Source organism: Melanostigma gelatinosum (assembly GCF_949748355.1).
Source record: "Melanostigma gelatinosum genome assembly, chromosome: 21".
Classification (NCBI taxonomy): Eukaryota; Metazoa; Chordata; class Actinopteri; order Perciformes; family Zoarcidae; genus Melanostigma; species Melanostigma gelatinosum.
The window spans coordinates 6,207,938-6,227,910 of NC_136654.1; the positions used below are offsets into that span (position 1 = coordinate 6,207,938).

The 19,973-nt window shown below is 44.0% G+C and overlaps 3 protein-coding genes across 3 annotated transcripts; 2 read left to right on the top strand and 1 right to left on the bottom strand.

Annotated features, from left to right (window-relative positions):
• lrrc3ca (leucine rich repeat containing 3Ca) lies at window positions 1-992 on the top strand (the record flags this gene model as incomplete). The annotated part of the gene is made up of 1 exon (XM_079293140.1): window positions 1-992. One exon carries the CDS (start codon window positions 1-3, stop codon window positions 793-795), a length of 795 nt encoding a protein of 264 aa, XP_079149266.1. The 3' UTR covers window positions 796-992.
• Window positions 993-7,401: 6,409 nt separating this feature from the next.
• csf3a (colony stimulating factor 3 (granulocyte) a) lies at window positions 7,402-9,918 on the top strand. Its single transcript, XM_079292920.1, has 5 exons — window positions 7,402-7,513; window positions 7,861-8,033; window positions 8,850-8,957; window positions 9,050-9,184; window positions 9,276-9,918. Coding segments are annotated over exons 1-5 (609 nt in total). The 5' UTR covers window positions 7,402-7,512; the 3' UTR covers window positions 9,468-9,918.
• A 530-nt stretch (window positions 9,919-10,448) lies between these two features.
• On the bottom strand, window positions 10,449-19,737 carry med24 (mediator complex subunit 24). Its single transcript, XM_079293714.1, has 26 exons — window positions 19,671-19,737; window positions 19,250-19,380; window positions 19,056-19,138; window positions 18,928-18,966; window positions 18,769-18,842; window positions 18,253-18,476; window positions 17,876-17,987; window positions 17,572-17,722; window positions 17,098-17,211; window positions 16,653-16,706; window positions 16,407-16,489; window positions 16,172-16,258; window positions 15,862-15,961; window positions 15,513-15,655; window positions 15,327-15,364; window positions 15,133-15,215; window positions 14,674-14,852; window positions 14,274-14,373; window positions 13,608-13,783; window positions 13,224-13,488; window positions 12,959-13,140; window positions 12,766-12,859; window positions 12,433-12,532; window positions 11,501-11,581; window positions 11,153-11,301; window positions 10,449-10,764 (listed from the first exon to the last, which is right to left on the bottom strand). Exons 2-26 carry the CDS (start codon window positions 19,377-19,379, stop codon window positions 10,648-10,650), a joined length of 2,958 nt encoding a protein of 985 aa, XP_079149840.1. The 5' UTR covers window position 19,380; window positions 19,671-19,737; the 3' UTR covers window positions 10,449-10,647.
• Window positions 19,738-19,973: the final 236 nt, after the last annotated feature.

Sequence of the window (19,973 nt, forward strand, 5' to 3'; positions counted from 1 at the left end):
ATGCCCCTACTTGCAGACTGGTTACTGCGCCACTCAGTGGTCATGTGTCTGCTGCTGCACAGCCTGGTGCTCATGACCTTTTGCTTCCACCATGCTGCTACCAGTTGCTCCAAGAGCTGCTACTGCTCTGAGAGCGAGAGCAGCGGCAAGACGGTGCGCTGCAGCAATCAGCAGCTCACGGAGATCCCCCAGGATATCCCCAATGACACGCAACGCGTCTACCTGGACTTCAACCTCTTTACTACAGTCCCAACCAATGCTTTTGCAGGTTTGCCCTATCTGATCGAACTGGATCTATCGCACAATGAAATAAGCCAGTTAGAGCCAGGGGCATTCAGAGGCCTGGGATCCTCGCTACAGTTCCTAGACGTCTCGTCTAACAAGCTAGTACACTTTAACCCCGAGTCTTTCGAGGGCCTGCGGTCTCGCGCCAACCTAACAAACAATCCGTGGCATTGTGACTGCAACTTGCAGATGGCCATGCTCCGCGTGGACCTGGAGCCTGCGTCGCTGACGGGCATCGTGTGCCAGACGTCATATCCGAAGGAAATAGGAGTTCAAGGACTTGCCTTCCTGTTGGCACCAGACATAGACCTATGTGTGGTGATGAAGAGGACTACAGACGTGGCCATGCTGGTCGTCATGTTCAGCTGGTTCACCATGGTCATCTCCTACCTGGTCTACTATGTCCGGGCTAATCAGGAGGACGCCCGCAGACATCTGGAGTATCTCAAGTCGTTGCCCGTCATACAGGGCAAGTCAGAGGAGTCTTCCACCATTAGTACTGTGGTATAGGCTGAGGGATCTACACGTGGGACCTGTAGGGGTAACCCGCGCCAAATAGGATGGAGCTACAACCTACAACCGCAGTCATCATCAGTCTCAGATGGTTTTGCTCAGTTGTTGTTACAGAGCCACGGTGGGCAACAAGACAGGTGCATCTGCACAAGAAAACCAGGCCGATGCCACCGATGAATAATTCATCTTTCAGCGACCCATTGAGTGGTTTTGTTGGCTCGGTTGATGGTCCAGTATGAGCGCTAAGGGAATAAAAGCAGCAGCATGTTTTTGGATACAAATAGGATTTATCCAGTGGTGCATGCACCTACAGGAGATGCACCTCGCTCACACGCAGACAATTACGTAGACAGCGTCTAACAGCAATACGAACGATAGGAACAGGCAACGCTAGAATGACGATCTCCATGTACAACTGTTTCCATTAAAACCCTTACGGTATTCACTCGTATATTCTCAGTAAAATGATGTTTTCCAATTAAATTGCTGTTTTTGGTGTTTCTCTTACTGAACAACTGTGTCAGTGGCTGTGCAGTAATTAGAATCTGAATGACACTTAAGCGAATGCATATTCAGCTCACTCGGCTGATGAATCAGATCGCTGTGTGGTGACTGGTGAGGGGCTCATCAGTTGTTACTCTGATGTTTTTGATAGCAGCAACTGTACCAGAGCTCCATACGGATGAGAACTGCAGACCTCAAAGCTGCCTCTGTATGTTCAGAGTATTTGACAGCAAACCCCTGCTAGCTCACTCCCGTAGGGATGCCGACATTATCTATAAAGCACAGCAGTACTCTACACTGCACATAAAGAGTCCATGTCAGCCCATTGCCCGTCAAATACGTGGACGTAGGATGTTGTTGGTTTGTGAGGAGGGAACAAATAAAAAAAACCCGTCACTCGTTAACCAGGGGTGATGAAAGAGTTAAGTCCTTTTAGCCGATACCAGAAACAAACTGCAGCTCCGGAATGACTCCTCGGCACAATATGCTAATCTTTAGTCACCAGCCAATAAGCCTTTAAATATCATGTAATTGTCAGAAAAGGTTGATACGAGAAGCAGAGAATTAGAGGGTACTGCAGTTCAGCTGTCACACAATATGAAGAGATGAGAGAGACTTATAATCTAAATTGGGACAAACTTCATATTCTGGTAGGAAAAGCCCTTCAGCAAACAAGCTCCCCCTTGCACCCAGAGTAAGTAAGGGAACACAGAGGAATCCTTCATGATCATATCTGGTTATATAGACAGAGCCTGTGCTTTTCTGCTGTTTTCCATTATCTCTCATGCCTTTAATATGACTCAGGGTGCCTCTGGAGGCCGTATTGTCTGATGCGGTCACTCCCATGGGTTTTCTAAATAACATTTATGACGCCGTGACCTGCTTGTCCATTTCAAAGAGCTGCCAGGGATGTGAATCTCCTATTGCACCAGACCGTTGCGAAGAGAAAGAAGCGTTTGTGTCTCTTCTGAAGAAATCGTCAATGCGAAACCGAGACGAGACCACACAAAAAAGGGAAATGTAGTTAAGTGGAGGCGTGATTTAATTCACATCAGACATGCTCTGGTCTGTTCCACCCGAACAAGGTTAGAAGAACCCACTGCAGTCTTGAACAATGAAATCTGGTGTTAGAGATGTGGGAAGTGGTTTGTCAATAAGGATTTCCCTGTGTCAGACACACACACACATGCCTCCAGAGCACAGCAGGACCGATACATGATTTATGATGGCCATGAAAACACTGGAGCAGAAAGTCTGGGAATGCACCCATCATCCTATGTGGCCCAGTTCTTGAGGATGAATTAAGGGAGAATGCCACAGGGGATCAGCTGCCCTCCTCTCTGCTGCCTGTTCTACCCTTCCTTGGGTAAAGCACTTTCCAAATGCCCGTGAGCGGCTCCGTGAGGGTCAAAAGTACTCACAGTGGTAGCCAAAGTCAGATCTACCTCAGCCCCAAAATATCCTCTGTCCCAAACGCAGCTCTCACTCTTTTAAAGGAACAGTTTGACATCTTGGAAAATATGCTTATAGCGTTCTTGCAGCATTCGATGAAATGATCAATACCACTGAGAGGTGGGTACGGTTAACATGTAGCTACAGCCTGCAGCTTAGCACAAGTTAATGAGTAACACCAAGCACGGATTTCCATCTGAAAAATTCACACGGCAATAGTTATAGTGAGAAACGCCTTATAGACGTGCTGGTAGGCGGATTTTGATACCTTATGATAGAGCCGGCTGTTTACCCCTGATTCCAGTCTTTATGCTCCGTTTAGAAAACCAGCTGCTGGCTGTCGCTTCATACTTAACATACAGACATGAGAGTGGCATATCAGTCTTGTAAAACATTTCCAAAATGTCAAACTATTACTTGCCAGAAGAAAAGGGCAAGAAAGGAAATGTTTATCTTCCAGTAAAGCCCTTATTGATTTATTTTCTCTGTTGTCCTTTTAGCAAAAGTAAAAATGTAGAAGTGGTTGTTTGTGCAAAACATGTTCTTTTTGTGTTGCTTTTTTTTTTTGTCATCCCTTCGTGCTCAACCGGGTCCATGGTCCATAGATTCAATTGACACGCCGAGTTTGTTTTACAGAAAACAAAGACATTGATCTTGACAGAGTTAATCTTAAGGAAGCCCAGGTACAGCCTCCCATGACGAGCAGGAGGTTCAACAGCACTGAAAAATAGATGCTAAGCCTCTCTCTCTGACATTTCCTGCCACACACAGACACGGCTCCCTCCTTCGCACTTTCCTCTGATAACAGACTCTCACGGTGGCTTTGCAACCAGCCACTGTTAAGAGAGGCTCTCCAACAACACGAGATGAGCATAAAACTAGCAAAAGACATGTGCGACTCTGTATTTCGTCCACCTAATGTACGTGAGGGTGCAGATTCTTTTGTTCGGCTGTATGTACGACAGGTGTGTGTGCATGGCGGGAGTGAGGGGGCCGGTAATGTAACACCCCTGTTCCCCAGCACACATAAATGTCACTGAGGTTCATTTAAATTGCAGGCCAGCTCAGCTTGCCCCGCCTGCTACCTTAGACACGTTACACTGGTGTGAGCATTACAACTGCTGGGTAATGGGACACAAAGTGGGGGATAAGGTGACGCATCCAATCCCACAGAGCACGGCCCTGTTTTGGGGTTGGGTTGCAGGTGAAACCGTTTCCAGGCTCCGAGATCACATGGGGTCTCCCGGTGAGGGCCTGCATGGGCACCTGATTTCCTCTTCCAGCCAAAAAAAAAGGTAAGTGACACCTAGGATGATGCATGTAAGGACAGAGACAAGGACACCCATGTCACTATTCTGCCACGTTCTCTACGATTAGAGCCATCGTAGGAGGAGAAACAAAACACTGTTTCATGGTCTAAACTTCATTTTGTGCAACATAGCTCCCCCTGTTGCAGAACATGTGTACGTGCAAGGAAAATAAATGCCTTTTTTAATAAGGGACCTGCTCACGACAGGGCCGGATGAAGCCAACGATGATAATAGTATTCATCAACTTCAATATATGAGGTATTAAAACTAACGTACACAGCCTTGTGAGCATGTTTGTCCACATTTTCAATGAGTGTAAAGAATGAGCAGGAGTTCCGGATCTCATTATAAATCCCCATTCCTGGTTATTACATTGCTGATCATAATACAATATGTTGCAATGTCATACACCACTGTACAATTGGCTGCTGATACAGCTTTTACACAGTTTATGGATATTACAATTGCCCTACAGCCATTTTAATGAGTGATTACTTTTATACTACGCACAGTTAAAGCACAGGGGGGTGATATGGCTGAAATATGAGTATTGGCAGGTTTAATGAACATTTTATACAAGATGGCATATATATGTGTAACTATTGCACAGTACTTGGCTGTGCGTGCTCAAGATTGCCCCGAGGACAAATCTAAATCTAGATTCAGAGATGTGACCGACGAACTCGTATGACTTGAATTAATTCTCGGTCAAGATTCTCATTCTGGATATACGCTCAGGGATTGATCAAAATGTTAGAGGGCATTTACTTATCTGATCAATTGATCTTGTATATTTCAAATCAACACCTTTTGTGAAAATTAGAAGTGGTCCACAGAACCAGGATGAACCTCTTATTATATGCCAAGTACCTTTCAGCCATCTTTGGGTTCTTAGGTCCTTTATTGGCTTCCTGGGTAATCCTACAATGAAAAATAATCTGTATGTCCCAAAAGATATAGATATAAGAGGTGAAGGATGACACGTCTTCTCCTCTTCAATCCCTACAGATTGAGCTGTGGGTCCGTCTTCTAAATGACACGTTATGGATGAAATCCATGCATCAGATTGCATGAGTTCAAGGGTTAAAAAGCCAGGACATGCTTGTGCAGCGTTTCCCTGCCCAGCCAAAGGCGAACTAGCACGTTGTTCCACCGCTACAACCAAATAGTGTTTCCAACTGGGTCATTGACGGGGCCATAGAGTGCGGCCTCAGCAGTGAATAATGCCCTCCTTTCATGTGCAGGATTGATTGGAGGTCAGAACAGTGTGGATTTCAGGGATCAGATTGGATGGCTTCACTTCACAGCTTATCAAGCATGGCTAGATGCTACATAGCTACACTGAGTGATCAAGGGGCCTCGTGTCAGAGCATGAAGCAAACCGATCTGCTATAACAGAGGCACAGGATTAACCTGATTACATAACTCTCACCACAATGGCATATGTCTGCATTTTACCATTTTGAAATGAGGATTTAATGGATAACTTGAGGTGGTAAAATAGTTGATTTGACCATTTGGGTAATGCGCTTATTGTCTTTCTTGCAAAGAGTTAGATGAGAAGATCCAGGCCAGCAGCATGCCTGTGCGGAAAATATTCGCTGGAGCCAGTTAGCTTAGCATAAAGACTGGAAACAGGGAAAGCAGCTAGCTTAGCGCTGTCTAAATGTAAAAGACGTAAGTCAACCATCACCTCCAGCTCACCAATTAACAGGTCATAAGTGATGCAGGGCTATGGAGGTCATGTACGGATTTATCTCTTAGCCGGTGGCAGCGACTTCCTGGAGTCTCTCCCTTGTTAGCCTGGAAACCTCACACCTACCGGTCTTTTTACAGATTAAACAAACTAAAAATAACATGTAGTTAGTGAGCGCTAGAGGCCAACCTTTGTGACCTTTGGAAAGAGCCACGCTAGCTGTTCCCCCCTACTTCCAGTCTTTATGCTAAGCTAAGCTAAGCCTGTCCTGGCGGCAGCTTCATGTTTGGTGTACAGGCATGCTGGTGGTATGGATCTTCTCATCTAACTCTGTAAAAAAAAAAAAGAAGCCGATTTATGCTCAGCTTAGTTTTCCACTGCAATGAAATGCACTGTTTTTGCAGAGTGTACCTACGCAGCTGAGGGAGAAGGCATGAATCCACCAGGTGGCACTCTTGCATCTGTGAAGCCTTGTTTCCTCCTTTCACTGCCCAATAAACTGAAGCTCAGACATTCAAATTGCTTCAATAGGGGCCACAATTTTAAAATCATGTGTGTAATAATTCTCGTTTTTTTTAGGTTTTGTTTGAGGTGGGTTGTTGTGTCATTACAGCCGGGGAAATACAGTTGTGTGTGTTCTTCTAAGTATAGCCTACATGTAAGATGTCAAATTTTCCAATCTATTAATAGCAAGGCGAAAGCCACAAGTCATTTGCCAAAGAAGAATCACAATGGCCCAAAAACACAAAGGATGACCACAGACATCATTAAGGAAAGAAAGGCTTCCTCTTGAAAAACCTAGATTGCAGTACAATTCTGATTTAAGCTTTAACACACTTTCAATTTCCATTTCCCGCTTAACTGCTGTCAACGGAAATGCCTGTTTCCTCTATCTCGTTAAGTATAACCTTGAAATATAGTTTGTGCAACTGGCTGGACTCATACTTGGACTAAAACTATACAATCTGTGTCACATCAATGTAAAAACCAAGCAATGACGGAATTCCAGTTCCTGAAATGAAACTCTTGAATTGTGTTACTTCGGACGCTTACATGAAAATGTAATTGCATAATAGACATAGAGTCATCTACAACTACTTTCACCCTTTTATTTTAAAATGTGTGTTATTTAATCCTTCTGGAATATCTTTTTTTTTTATCTTCCGTTTTATTTTCTGTTAATCCTAATTGTTCATTATATTTCTTACAGTTTTTTTTATGTTATTTTAAGTAATTTGTGGTGTGGTTTGTTATATAAAAATGCTATAAAGTTTACTGTGCTTTTGAAACTCAAATTGTAAAATGAACGAAACAGAAAATCCAATATTGTTAAAATATAATGAAATATATCATATTATCAATCACCACAACTTCCAATTAAATTAAGCTTCCAAAACAATGACAAGGTTTTGAATTGAAATGTGCTGACAGTCATAACAAGACTTCAGATGAACAAATAATGGGAAATCCCTCAAACATTGGCCTGCTATATATATAAGACAATACGTGTACTATAGATCATTGATAGTGTTCACTTGAGGTCAATACTTAAAAGACATTCATCAGCACAGGCCATGGACATCCTGATTGGTGAGTAGTGGTGAGGCAATGCTTGTAAAACGTTGCTTTCTCTTCCTCTGCTGATCATCTCGAGACACAGCAGAGACTCAGAAAGGAAGTAGTGGACTAGTGTTTTTGAATGGATTCTCTATTCACTGGTAGTATTGCAAGGCATCTGGAGCTGTTTTAAGGAGTAAATATGATATGTATTTTTGAGTTTACTTCCGTTCAAACTTTCACATCATCTATGTTCACACTGCTGTGGTCACTTTTGGCTTGGGTTTCACATTACAGTGACTATTCTCAACTCATGCGGCTATTTAGCCCGAGAGGGATTCGTGCACGGTGCTGCAGCACAGAGGAGCTGCTGAGGACAGAGCCGGGGCTTTGTTCCGCCCGCTGTGTGCCCTCTCACACACCCCCCTCTCTCACACATGCACACACAAGCGCGCACACTTTCTGCTGGGTGTATAAAAAGGGGATTGTTTTTTTTTTTGATGCCCTCCACGCTGACAATTTGAGTTTTCCTTCCTCACGCAGTGTTCGCCATTCCCTGCTACATGGCCACGTTCGCGCGCGGCGCACCTCCAGCGGAGAGGAGCACACTTGTTGAGGGTCAGCAGTTTCAAGACCTCGTGCAGAGGAGCCGCAGCTTGACACAAAAGATCCTGCTCTCCATTCCCGACACGCACAGATCCTGCATTCACGTAGAGGTGAGATACAGTTGGAGATATATGTGCCGGATTGGACATGTTTGAGCTTTGAGGCTGCTGCGGGGATGAATCAGTGCAGGTTCTGCTGTCCGCGCGTGAGCACTGTGGCCCCTGTTACTAGTCTGACAGGCTGTTCAATGTTCAAGTCTGTGGCTATGCAGCGATCACTGTGCCTTATGGATTTGAGAAGTTCTCAATAGAATAACTATGTTACGCATTATTATTCTTGTTAGTTGTACTGCTGCTAAAAAGGTACCAGCATCAATCTCTGAGTTGAAGATCTATTTCCTGCATGACGCTTCCCAACTTTTGCCTACATTTAGTTTTTAATCATTTGCACTCCTCTCTGTAATTTCCACGTTTACGGCGCTTGTGTTTAGTATTACATGTTAACATGTACTACATTCATTTAACATGTATAGTTACTAGTAACTATACAGGTCAGGCAGTATACAAAGGCCATAATGATCTTATAAAATACGATGCATCATAAACTACCCAAAAGTAACTTCAGGAGCTACTTTTTTTTCTTCTTCATTAAAATAGCATGGCACTGACAGGAGCCATGCTCCATAATGAGTACTTTGGATACTCATTGTAGATTTGTAATTCATGACTTTTTCTTGTAATGGATGATTTTTTTGGGATATTACTACTTTTACTTCAGTAAAGGATCAGAGTACTTCAGCCACCACTGCTTTTTTTTTACATCATGATGTAAACAGGTCCACAAACGGATATCAAGGTAATGTCTGCTTCCTGTTGCATGCCAAGCTGCAATTTATGCATAACATCTCCACGTTCTCTCTCCACCAGACTCTACAACTCAATTCCTCAGAAAATGCCAAGCTTGCGTATATGGCATCCACCATTGGCATCCCCTCTGCTCCTGTGCTCCGAGTTGTGTCGGAAAACTTCACTTTGGTAAGCATCTGGCAGGGAAATCATTCGGTGTAATCAAACGATGGTTGAAGAACAAATACCATGACCAGTTTGCTGTTCTTCTTTCCTATCAGGAGACCAGTTTGATACGCATGTCTGAGGGTCTTCAGCTGCACCGGGCCTTGCTGAGCTACGTCTCTCCTCGGCTAGAAAACAAATTGACTGGGCTGCTGGCTGACATCAAAGACCTCATCATTCAGATCAATAAGGTAGAACATTACTTCTAAGTCACTGTTGTCCTTGGCAAAACAATCCAGACTTTGAGACACTTTCATGATGTTGTTTCGTGTGCTCCTGCAGATGCTGAAGATGGCCCGAGCAGAGGCTGTGGTGCAGCCCTCGCCAACGCCCGTGGCCTTGCGTCTATCAGGGGAATACGACGTTCAGGTGGCAGCACACCTGACCCTGGTGCAGCTCCAGGCCTTCGGGCAGGACACGCTCCGCTGCCTCAGGAGTCTGGACCAGAGCACCGGGGACGAGGACGAGAGCTGACCAACAGCTGTCACACTGTGACTGATTCAAGTTCATGTCCAAAACAAACCGTATTCTGCCATTTTTTTAAAATATATTTATTTATTTATCTGTTAAATGATTATTTTTAAAAATATATTTATATACTTATTTATAATATTTATTTAGGGAATTTATTTATGATTAAACTCTGTATCCCTCAGTCCTTTCTGTATCACATAGCAATAACAGAAAATAAAACCATCATCCTACATTCTGACAATATTATACAGTATATCATTTCAATAATTAAAACCTATATTTATAACTCCCTCCATATCTGAGTTTAATAAAAATAATGTTTAGCAAGACAGAATATTTATTATTTAATTTTATCAACTCATTTTAGGGGATTGGGTGCATATTTAGGATTAATTATACGTTTTGTAAACTTTTTAAATGAAACTAAATATTTTTGTATGAATCTCTCTCTTGCTGTACTGTGTCTATATTTTCTGATACTTCAATAAAATTTTTTTTTTTTTAAATGCATTTTCCTGAAAAGGGAAGTTACTTTTTGTGAATGACAATACATGACGCATCAAGCACCGGCAGGGGGGGGGGGGGGGGGTCACGCTGATACATGCCGTCAATAAAATGACATCTAAAATTCCAGTGGAGTCAATACTGTAATAGAGAAGTGTAACTAAAAGTGAAATAATAGCTTTTGCGTCATTTCTGCCAGACGGATTTCCTTGAGGAAGTGTTGCAAGCGGTGGATGACTTGTCTGATAAGCACAAGCTGTTGTCACTGCTGAGGATGGTGCAAACTCCCCTGTACGTAGTGTGTCATGTGTTGGCCTCGCTAGCATGTGATCGTCATCACAGCGGTGGGATCTCATGTTGTCTCTCCAGAATGTGACGCAACCATACTATGTTCTCAAACACACAATGAACGAAACTCGCTTTGTGTAAGTAAATACTGGCAAGCAGAAACAGAGGATCTTCAAGATGGGGTTTTTTTTTTCAAACTTATTTACACATTTCTTTAAGTGTGAAAAACAAAACACAATAGCAAAACAGTGTTTACAGAAACATGGTTATAAAAATGCCATTTTCAAACAAAGAATCCCTTTAAATGGATGATCCAGTTTTTAAAAACGGTCAGCTGTACTTCACCCAGTGAGACACTGAGCCAACGGGGTGTGGGGGGGGGGGGGGTTTACAAGGCGGAGATGGCTTTGGCTGCTACTCTCCTCCCCAGCGGCAGAGTCAGGTCAGTGATGGCCAGGACAACTCTAGGTTTGGCCAGAGCAGGCAGCTTCACCAGCTCAGAAACCTGGACGCACGAAGAGACAAATGACAGGTCGATGGGCATCGCAACTAAATGTGGCCTCAGTTATTTGACATGTGAACAGAAGTGTCTTACTGCAACAGCACCTCCAAAAAAGCAACTCAAACTACAAAACATGTAGTTTAAGTTTTCTTAACTTGTTGCGAATACACATATGGATCAAATTCCGAGAACGACTCCCTCTCGCTCCCAGATGTATTTCTCTTCGCCAAAGCACTTAATCCTCAAAAATGTGTTTGCAAGCAGCAGAACAAACACAAAGTTTGAGAAAAATTCCAAACCCTTTCCCGATAGTGTGTGACGTAACAGCAACTCATCTACCTCCTTATTTCGACCTCCACTCCCCGTTTCTTCACATCTTCCCATAACTCACCATTGTGAAGGGCATGAACTGCAGAATGCTCCCGCGACTTCCCTGCTCCAGGCACTCGACACACTCCTCCATAAAGCTCTGTACAAACTGGGTGTGAGGCCCCGCCATCTTGGAGCCCAGGATGGAGGAAATGAGGAGGAAAAGGTTGGCTGTGGGAAAGAGAACGGGGCGCGTGAACCGTCGCGGTTAAAGTAATCACACGTGTTCGTGGCAGGTGATGGGCAGTTATTGTAGGAGGAGGGCATGCAGAGTGGACAGACGTGGGTTCATTTCTCCGTGCAAGGTGCCGGCAAAAAGGCCCGTTTGTGTGTGTGTGTGTGTGTGTGTAGCACAGACATGAGGTCTCACCCAGGACTCGGTTGAGAGGGTCCCTCATGTTGACAGTGTGGAGCTGGGAGGCAGACAGGGAACTGCTCATGGATCGGTCTCCTATGAGATGTGACGTGAGAAACAGCGGAAGAACTGACAATCGGTTGTTTTCATTTTATTTTGACATACGAGGAAAAAAACAAAACAACATACACATAAATTGAACGTCAAAAGGGAAGTTGAAGTTAACCGTTAAGTGTTCTGTTGAGAAAATGCGAATGGTTGTGAAAGTCGAAAAGGCTTCCCTCCACTGGCGTCTTACGTAATCTGGTGGGACAATCATCTTCTAAATGACTTGTCTTGACATGACTAGACATGTCTTTTGAACGGGTTGAACTCAGTTGACTTTTGGGAAATAAGAAAAAAAAAAAAAAAAAAAACTCTCTCAGTTTCAGTCTTAACTATAACAAGCGAAGTAGCTCATACTTGTCATAAGTCTTGCAACATGCTGATCTTTGACCACCTGTTTGGGAATTTCTTTATGTAGCTGTAGCTCAAAGTGAAAATGCCCAAAAGCTGAACGCACATTTCGCCAGTCAGGATGATAGCAGGACCAGAAGAGTAGTTTGGAACCACAGTGTCTCTCAGAATCAATCTCCCTCCTGTTGTTTAGGACTGAAATATTCAAAGCAAAAAAAAAAAAAAAACTTCCGTTAAACTGCAGTGCTCAAGTCGGAGCCTGCTGACGGTTTAAGACACTCGGATAATAAATGTGGAGACAAGGCCAAGCTTATTACAGTGCTAACAAGAACCAACTTGCTGGTAACAGGGTATCAGAAAGCCCATTTGCTTTTGAAACCCGTCCTGGTATTTGCATAATCCCCGGCTCAGACTGACGGACAAATGACTGTAAGGCCACAGGCTTCATAATTCAACCGTGCATAAAAAAAGCCAGACATTAATAGACTGACCTGGACTGGAAAGGGCAGCAGACTCATCCTCATTGGAGCTGAGCAGACGCATGAGTTTAGAGGGCTGAGTGTCATCCAAGGGAAATAGGCTGTTGTAGTCCTGCGGCCAATAAAGCACACATTAGACTGCATTGTAATAAAGATCAGTTATATATATATATATATATATATATATATATATATATATATATATATATATAAATAAAATAAGGAATCAGATCATAGTATTCACATTCTTCAACACGTCCTTTTACCACGCTGAAAAAAAGAGTTTTCCAGAGTGACACATTACACAACCCGTCTGCCAAATATGGCCTTGTGTGAATGTTTTACCTCAATATCTTCCCGCTGCCTTTTGCGTTGACGAGCAGAGAATGAGCCTTTGTGGTGAGAGGAGTAAGAGCTGAGTGCGCACCACACAGACAACCTGAGGAGTTTCCCGGAGAGCAAAGTTAACACCCCCGATCTCAAAAGTACCCACAACCACCGCCGCCGCCGTCACGTCAAGGTACTAAGCTTCGCTTACTTGGCCAGCGCCTTTCCGGGTGGGTCTGCCAGGCTGTGCCAGTGGGCGGAGTCTGTGAGCAGGTCGGGTAGTATGGTACCCAGCAGGGTGAGGGTGATCTGCTGAGTGTCCAGGCAGAAGATGCTGTAGAGCAACTCCGCCACGCGGTCGGCCCACTCCTGCCGAGTCTCCTTCAGCAGCTCCTGAAACACGACGCAGTGCAGTGATCTGACTTTCTTTTTAAACAATGAGGTTGAAGATCTGTACTACGTTTTTGTCCTCTTACCTTGACCAAATTGTTGGTGAACCAGAAGACTCCTCCCATGTTGAGAAGACTCTCAAACAGATGCAGGGCCCGGCTGTCCACCCAGCCTTTGCGCAGCACCGTCTGGAACTGCTTGCTGAGGGCCACGTGGATGGGGTCTTTGGCCGGCAGCAGGTTGCGGTAGGGGATCGGCTCCAGGCCCTCCATTGGGGGGCGCATGGTCGCGGCAGTTTGTTGAAAGACGTCAGCACACATGTGCTCCATGATGGAACTCATAATGATCACGCTGGTGAGAGAGGGACATCATTTCTTTTGAATTCATGTATTAATGGTCTGTGAGGGAGACCACAGCTGATCATAAGATGAGGCTGTGTAGTAAGAGTTCAGTGTTTCTGATGTTTGTACCGTTCATTGTAAAACTGCAGAGTGTTCTCCCCGTACAGCGGGGTCACAAGCTGCCGGATCATAGTCTGGGGCTTCTCCCGCTCATCCCTCCCCAGCATCCTGACGTGGGCCACCAGCCAGGCCACCGCACAGATCGCCATACTGCACACCTTGCCCTTGATGTTCTCGGTAATCTTCTACACACACACACACAAAGAAAGAAAGAAAGAAAGAAAGAAAGAAAGAAAGAAAGAAAGAAAGAAAGAAAGAGAGGAGACAGCAGCAAGAGGAAGGAAGGATGTGGTAAGAAGAGTGCGGGGTATGGGTAAAGGAGAGAGGATTCTGACTAAAACAGCATCCGACAAAACTTGAATGGAGCCGGTGGAAAGAAAATGAGAAGTCGACGACAAGGACTTTGGGACGTCACTGCTGATGCAAGTTCTTACACATTTTTACTCGTCAGCTTCCATAGAATACGCCACGCTCACTTGAGTAATGAATCAACTGGCAGAAATAGGAAAAAACAAACCTCGTGGACGATGTTGTGGTCAGGGAGGTTACCGGTACCGACTGAGCATCATGTGAGCTCCTGACACTCAGGAAATCTCAGAAAAATATTTTCCAGTCAAAGGAGGGTGAAGGACGAAACTAATTAAAAATAGTGAGAAGATTAAAAGCTGAACAGACCTGCACTGCCTCCACAGAGAGAACTCCATTCTCCCACGCATTTAGAACTTCCAAGATGGCTGCTGGCGTGCTGAGGCAGATTTCGTGCCATTTCACCTGACTGTCACGAGAGATAAACGTCAGAGGAAGTTCTTCCATGAGAGCGCTCATTCCATAATGACAAAAACGAGATGAAACACGATTGTACTCTGCAAGTCATTATTTGTCTAAGATCAACATTTTAAAAAGGCTCGGTTAAGATGGCACCAGTCGAAAGCAGAGCCCACTAAAAATATAAAGAATCAAGAGCAGCATTGTGGTCTAAAACCCCCAAATAATAAGGTGAGAATTGTCATCAGCTGGGTAAAGTATGTTAAGTGACCAACAGTATAGGGGATAAAGCATTAGGTCCATCACTTACACTAGTTTCATCTCTGAGGAGTTGTTCAGCAGGGTGACCAGGCTCTCCACTTTGCCAGGCTCTGGTCTGAAGCAGGGGTGGTCCGGGTTCAGAGTCTTGCCATCTTCAGGCATACATGTCTGCAGCCACGTTTCGAAGAAGGGCGTCTCCCCTGAAGGGCTGGGGTCTGACAGGATCACCTGGAAAGGAGAGACACGGGGCGGCCTTGTGCTGTATGGATCAATTTAGGCTTAAAATCGGTCAAAGCGGACGGACGACATAGATCAAAACAAATCTGCAATATTCCGTTCAGTGAGCAGAACTGCTGCAGAAAGTGTTATATTACTTCTACGCAGCCCTCTGTGGACCTCTTGTGGCCTCACCACGAAAGACCAGGCTGATTTGTTGAAAAATACTCCACCCATTAACATCATTATATTGTTTTTTTCCCCTGTCGAGCTTGTATTGCCATGAACTAACCTCGGAGCCATACGTCTGCACCACATGGCAGAGCATGAGGAAGGAGATGTCGAAGAGCAGGGCGCGTACGGACGCCGACTTGGCTGAAGAGGAGGGAAAAATCCTCAATGTCAGTATCTCACTGAATAAACAATAGGTCAATGAGGGGAGAAACTCCCACATTGGAACATGTCCCGCTTGTATTTCAAACTCACATCCTTCGCCGCTGATGTGCTTGGGAAACTCATTAAGCCTGGAACAAAAAATAAATAAATAAAAAACACATTACAAGATATGAAACATCCTGTTCAAAAGCCACTTCCTAGGCCAACTGGAGTTTCCACCCTTTAAAATGTGGCTGCTAATTGGCACGAATGCAACTCTATTTTGCATTTACTCACTTGATGAACTTCCGGGCAAAGGATTTGAGCTTCCCAGTGGCTGCAGCTGCCGCCAAGAGCAGATCTAGGCTCTTTCCAGACAACATGTGTCCCAGGACCCCCAAAAGGCCCTCGGGCGACTTGGAGTGGTCCGCATCTACCGTCTAATGAACGAAACAGCAAGAGTTATGCTCATTTGTTCTTTTTTTCTTTTGCATCGGTGGATTCATCGTAGTTCTGTGATCTTTGCGAGCCACCTGTAGACACTTACTCGCAGTGACACACTCATACGTTTCCTTCACGGTGTACAATCTATACAAAGCACCGAGGATGCCCCGTGAAAACCTCGATCCGGTAAACGGTGCTCTACCTTGAGAATATTAGTGACAGTGGGCTCAGCTCGCAGGATGAGACCCGGGTTCGGCTGGATGTTTGCATTTTCTGCTGTCTTTAACCTCGGGGCGAACTCCCTGTCATCGGTCCCGAATCAAATGTGCAACGGGAGAGGGACAGGAAGGAAAGGGGGGAGAGGAGAGACAGACACGGGGTGGAGGGGGAACATGGTGTATTGTGTGAATATGGTGAACTGAACTTTATCCGAACTAAACCAAAGAAAAGAGATAAAAAAAAAAAAAAACACTTAATTGTCCTTTTTATGAAGAGTTTTGCATCACCCGTACCGTTTTGAAGTGAGACAGGTTGTGTTTGAATCCGACAGCAGACCGAGCTTGTTACACTCCTGCAGGAGCATGCCGAGGCAGTCACAACTATGCGAAGAAGCACGAGAACAATGTGAAGCGTCACGGTGCTGGCTGACCAGGAATTCAGCCTGGCTCGCTTATCGAGAATGTCTGACGGTGAGATTACGGGGGGGGGGGGGGGAAGATGGCTGTGGCACGATTTCGGAGCACTTACTTGCATCTCTGATCAGCTTTGTCCAGTAATGGTGTGAGCTTGAGTAAGTACTGAAACGCAATATTCACATCGTCCATGAAGTCCTGGAAAGATACATTTGCCATTTTAAGAGTGAAAGTAACGGTGTCATCACATTACATTTACACTTTATTTTTTCAGAACAAGACTGCTTAGAACTACCTGAAGCTCATGATTGTGCCAGTGTGTTCATTTGTTAGAAAGACATCAGTGAGTCTATTGTTGTACCTGTCCTTTGTCACCCTGAGGATACTTCTTTAGTCGCAGAAGAACTTGTGGGATCTGAAATAAGGAAATAAAAAAAATGTATTTGTGGCTGAGTTGCATGTGCAAAGATACGACAACACTTATGTAACCCGGTCTCTGGTGCCTTTATCAAATGTTAATCAGTTTACCTTATATACTGAATTCATTACTGGATGAAACAATAAACTACGTTCAATTTAGGCAAAGACTAGAGAGTGGAAATAATACAGTCAATAAAAACCTAAAAGAGGAAAATGAACAAACTAATAAAGTAAAAAATTTGCACGACATCAGCATTTAATTTGACCACAATTTAAAGTGAAAAAGGACATTAAACACGGCGGCCAAGCGAAACAGAAAGAAAGACAAAGAGGCAGATCACAAGCAGATAGCTGGTAACAGCCCTCATCTCTGAAACAGATCTTACCTTGAGGAATGTGAACGCAGTCCATTTGAGCTCCTCTGTGCCCTCTGGTGACTCGATGAGGCCAGTGAAGCAGGCCTTCCAGATCTCCAAGACAAAAAGATGTGCAGGGATTCGCTGTGGAGGACAAAAAAAAAAAGATAAGAAAAGATAAAATAATAAATCACATGCACACACAATAGAGGAGTCTTATTATGACTTGTGCCAGAATTCTTGCAAGCAGAAACTGAAAAACTATTTAAAACTAATTGGATTAAGTTTGATCTTGACCCTCTCTCGTCCCTTTTTTAATTCTTAGGGAGACACACAACACTGGCCACTCTGATAAAAAAAAAAGAAAAAAAAAGTACCTTGTTAAATTAACTACCATCAAGCTATATTAATTTTGAGGTATTAAAAGATTGTTCAGGCACTTTTCCTTTCACTGCAATTTCAAGGAAGATTTAACGTGACATTTCTTTGCAACTAAATGTTCACCTGCATTCTCTTGATCATCATCAGCTGCTCCACCAGTGGCTGTGTCTCCCCGGTCAGATTCATGGTCCCCTCCAGCATGATGAAGGCGTGGACGGATGGAAAGGAGGCATGGAACTTCGGGTCACTCTGCTCAGACAGCATCATGGGAATACTGAGGAAAGAGGGAAGAGTTAGCGTGACGAAGAGTAATTGTGATGTACTTTAAATAAATATATTGCCACGTCTAGGCTGAGCAGCCTCATGCCAAAGTTACGATAAATAGAGCTACGTATTCAATATTTGGGAACGAGGCAGGAATCTTCACCCTTTTACGAGTGATAAGCTCTCCTCTAATTTGGTTCTCAGTGTCTGGTTCGGTACACTGCCAAGGCCATCTGTCACTTTCAGCACTGATTGCTCTACGTTGCTCCAGGAACCTGTGGAGGAATAACAAGAGAAGCACAGTAAGATGTCTGGCACAATAATTATGCACAATAAGATTTGACCAAAATTGATTGTTTCAGGACTGGTAGCCTGTTCTAACATCCAACTTGCTGGTGATTAGTTAATAGACAATCACTGGTGACTAAAACTCTGGCTTTGACAATGACGACCCACGATTATGTTGAAAAAATATATATTTGTGCCCAAATGTATTCGCACAATCCTATGTAAACTCACACACACACACTATCGTACCACCTTGTTCCTCCAACCGAGCGATGTGGACCAGGGCTCTGTTCTTGGTGCTGTTCATCAAATTGTGAAGCCTCTCCTGGCAGCCTCTCAGAATGGCCTCTGTGCTGGCTGATGGCCCCAGTTCTCTGAGCTTCTCACAGTACCAGGCACAGCCCTGCAGCAGCCACACCACCACTCCGAGCAGAGCCCGACACAGCCCGATGCATTCCTCCGCTTTCCCGTGACAGCTTCGGAGTCAGAGACGAGAGGGTAGTGAGTCAGAGATTGTTTAAATTCGAAGGAACATGGGACTTTTCCCAAACCATCTTCGGTGAACACTGATGCTTGTCACAACTCACTGAGTTGTATGGTTGCATTAGTTATAATATATCATTACAAAAATGGACAAATTTGCTTTCTTAATTCAAACCAGGCATAAAACTCCGACATCAAAACTGATGCAGCTACGTGTTAGACTTGTGTCACGGGTAATACTAAGGATATCGAATGCACAACACTGTCACGGATCATTTTACATACCTGAGACGATGGCAAAACATGTCCATTATCTCCAGCAGGGATTTTACACACAGCTCCCGAGAAAAGTCATCAAACTGTCAGAAAAGAGACATTCAGGAAAACCTCTCATATCTTACAGTAAACTGCATTACGCCATAACTTTCCTCAAGTGTAAATTACCTTGCTCAGGGCAGTAAGCACACTGGAATAAGACACCATCTAAGGAGAGAGAAGGTAAAGATTTTTTGCACAACAATAACACATATTTGACACACCATTTTCCAGAACACTGATTTTTTTTCTCTCACCTGGGAACTTATAGCATATTTGAGGTAAGACAAAATAAGAGGGTTGGGAGAGGGACCAATCATCGCCTGCTCCATCAGGGCCTCTGGAATACACAAACATCATTTAAAGCCACAGTGAAATGACAACACGATCACTGGTATTAAGTGAAATAAATAGTATGATGGCCAGGGGACTTTACAGTCTGTCATCTAACCTGCAAGGTTCAGATAGTCCCATGTTGCTCCCTTTGGGAAGTTCTTCTTGATGTTAATAGCCCACTGGTAGTCACTCCATCGTTCTTTCCAAGCCTGTAGAATGGCTTGCTTCAGATTGACCACCTTCATCCTGGTAGGAACGACCATACACTTAAATATATATATATTAAACCCGAAGGCATTAAAGCAACTTTTCAGTAAACATTTATTGGCGATACTACTCAGTCTAGCTTAGCGTAGTTTACTTGTGTTGTACATCATTTGGCAGCTTAACGTTAGCTATTAGCTGCCGATGTCATTCATTACGTTAACTACTGAATTAAGACACAGTTGTGTTGCTGAGTGCAAAAAGCAATGTATGCCTCGGCAAATACGACAAAACTCAGAGTGACATATGGAATCACTAAATGTGACGCTTACCTGGCTTTTTCAGTTTTTCAAATCATAAAAGACATTTGTTTGTAGCTTCTCCACTTCACAATACGCATAACGCCATTTTTGTTACTACGTAAGCGTTCATTGGTTAATGTTTTGACGTCTCAGTATTCTTCTCTCTGATTGGTTAGAGTAAATTCAACGCTCAATGGTGGAGCAATAACCTAACAACGTCACAAGATGTCGCACTTTACAAAGTCAAAGCTTGACACTGCACGTAAAATATATCCTGCAATAAACACAGTGGTTCAAAACAAAACGGCAAAATTAACCAACTGGAGAAGTACT

What these genes read in the sequence shown, in the direction of transcription:
- csf3a (XM_079292920.1), top strand. An exon ending in TGTCGGAAAACTTCACTTTG is followed by an intron (nt 8,958 to 9,049) that starts GTAAGCATCTGG and finishes CTTTCCTATCAG; the next exon opens with GAGACCAGTTTGATACGCAT. An exon ending in TCATCATTCAGATCAATAAG is followed by an intron (nt 9,185 to 9,275) that starts GTAGAACATTAC and finishes GTGCTCCTGCAG; the next exon opens with ATGCTGAAGATGGCCCGAGC.
- med24 (XM_079293714.1), bottom strand. Translation starts at nt 19,379, where the DNA reads ATGAAGGTGGTCAATCTGAAGCAAGCCATTCTACAGGCTTGGAAAGAA. An exon ending in TCACCAACAATTTGGTCAAG is followed by an intron (nt 13,141 to 13,223) that starts GTAAGAGGACAA and finishes GTCGTGTTTCAG; the next exon opens with GAGCTGCTGAAGGAGACTCG. An exon ending in CCCGGAAAGGCGCTGGCCAA is followed by an intron (nt 12,860 to 12,958) that starts GTAAGCGAAGCT and finishes GAAACTCCTCAG; the next exon opens with GTTGTCTGTGTGGTGCGCAC.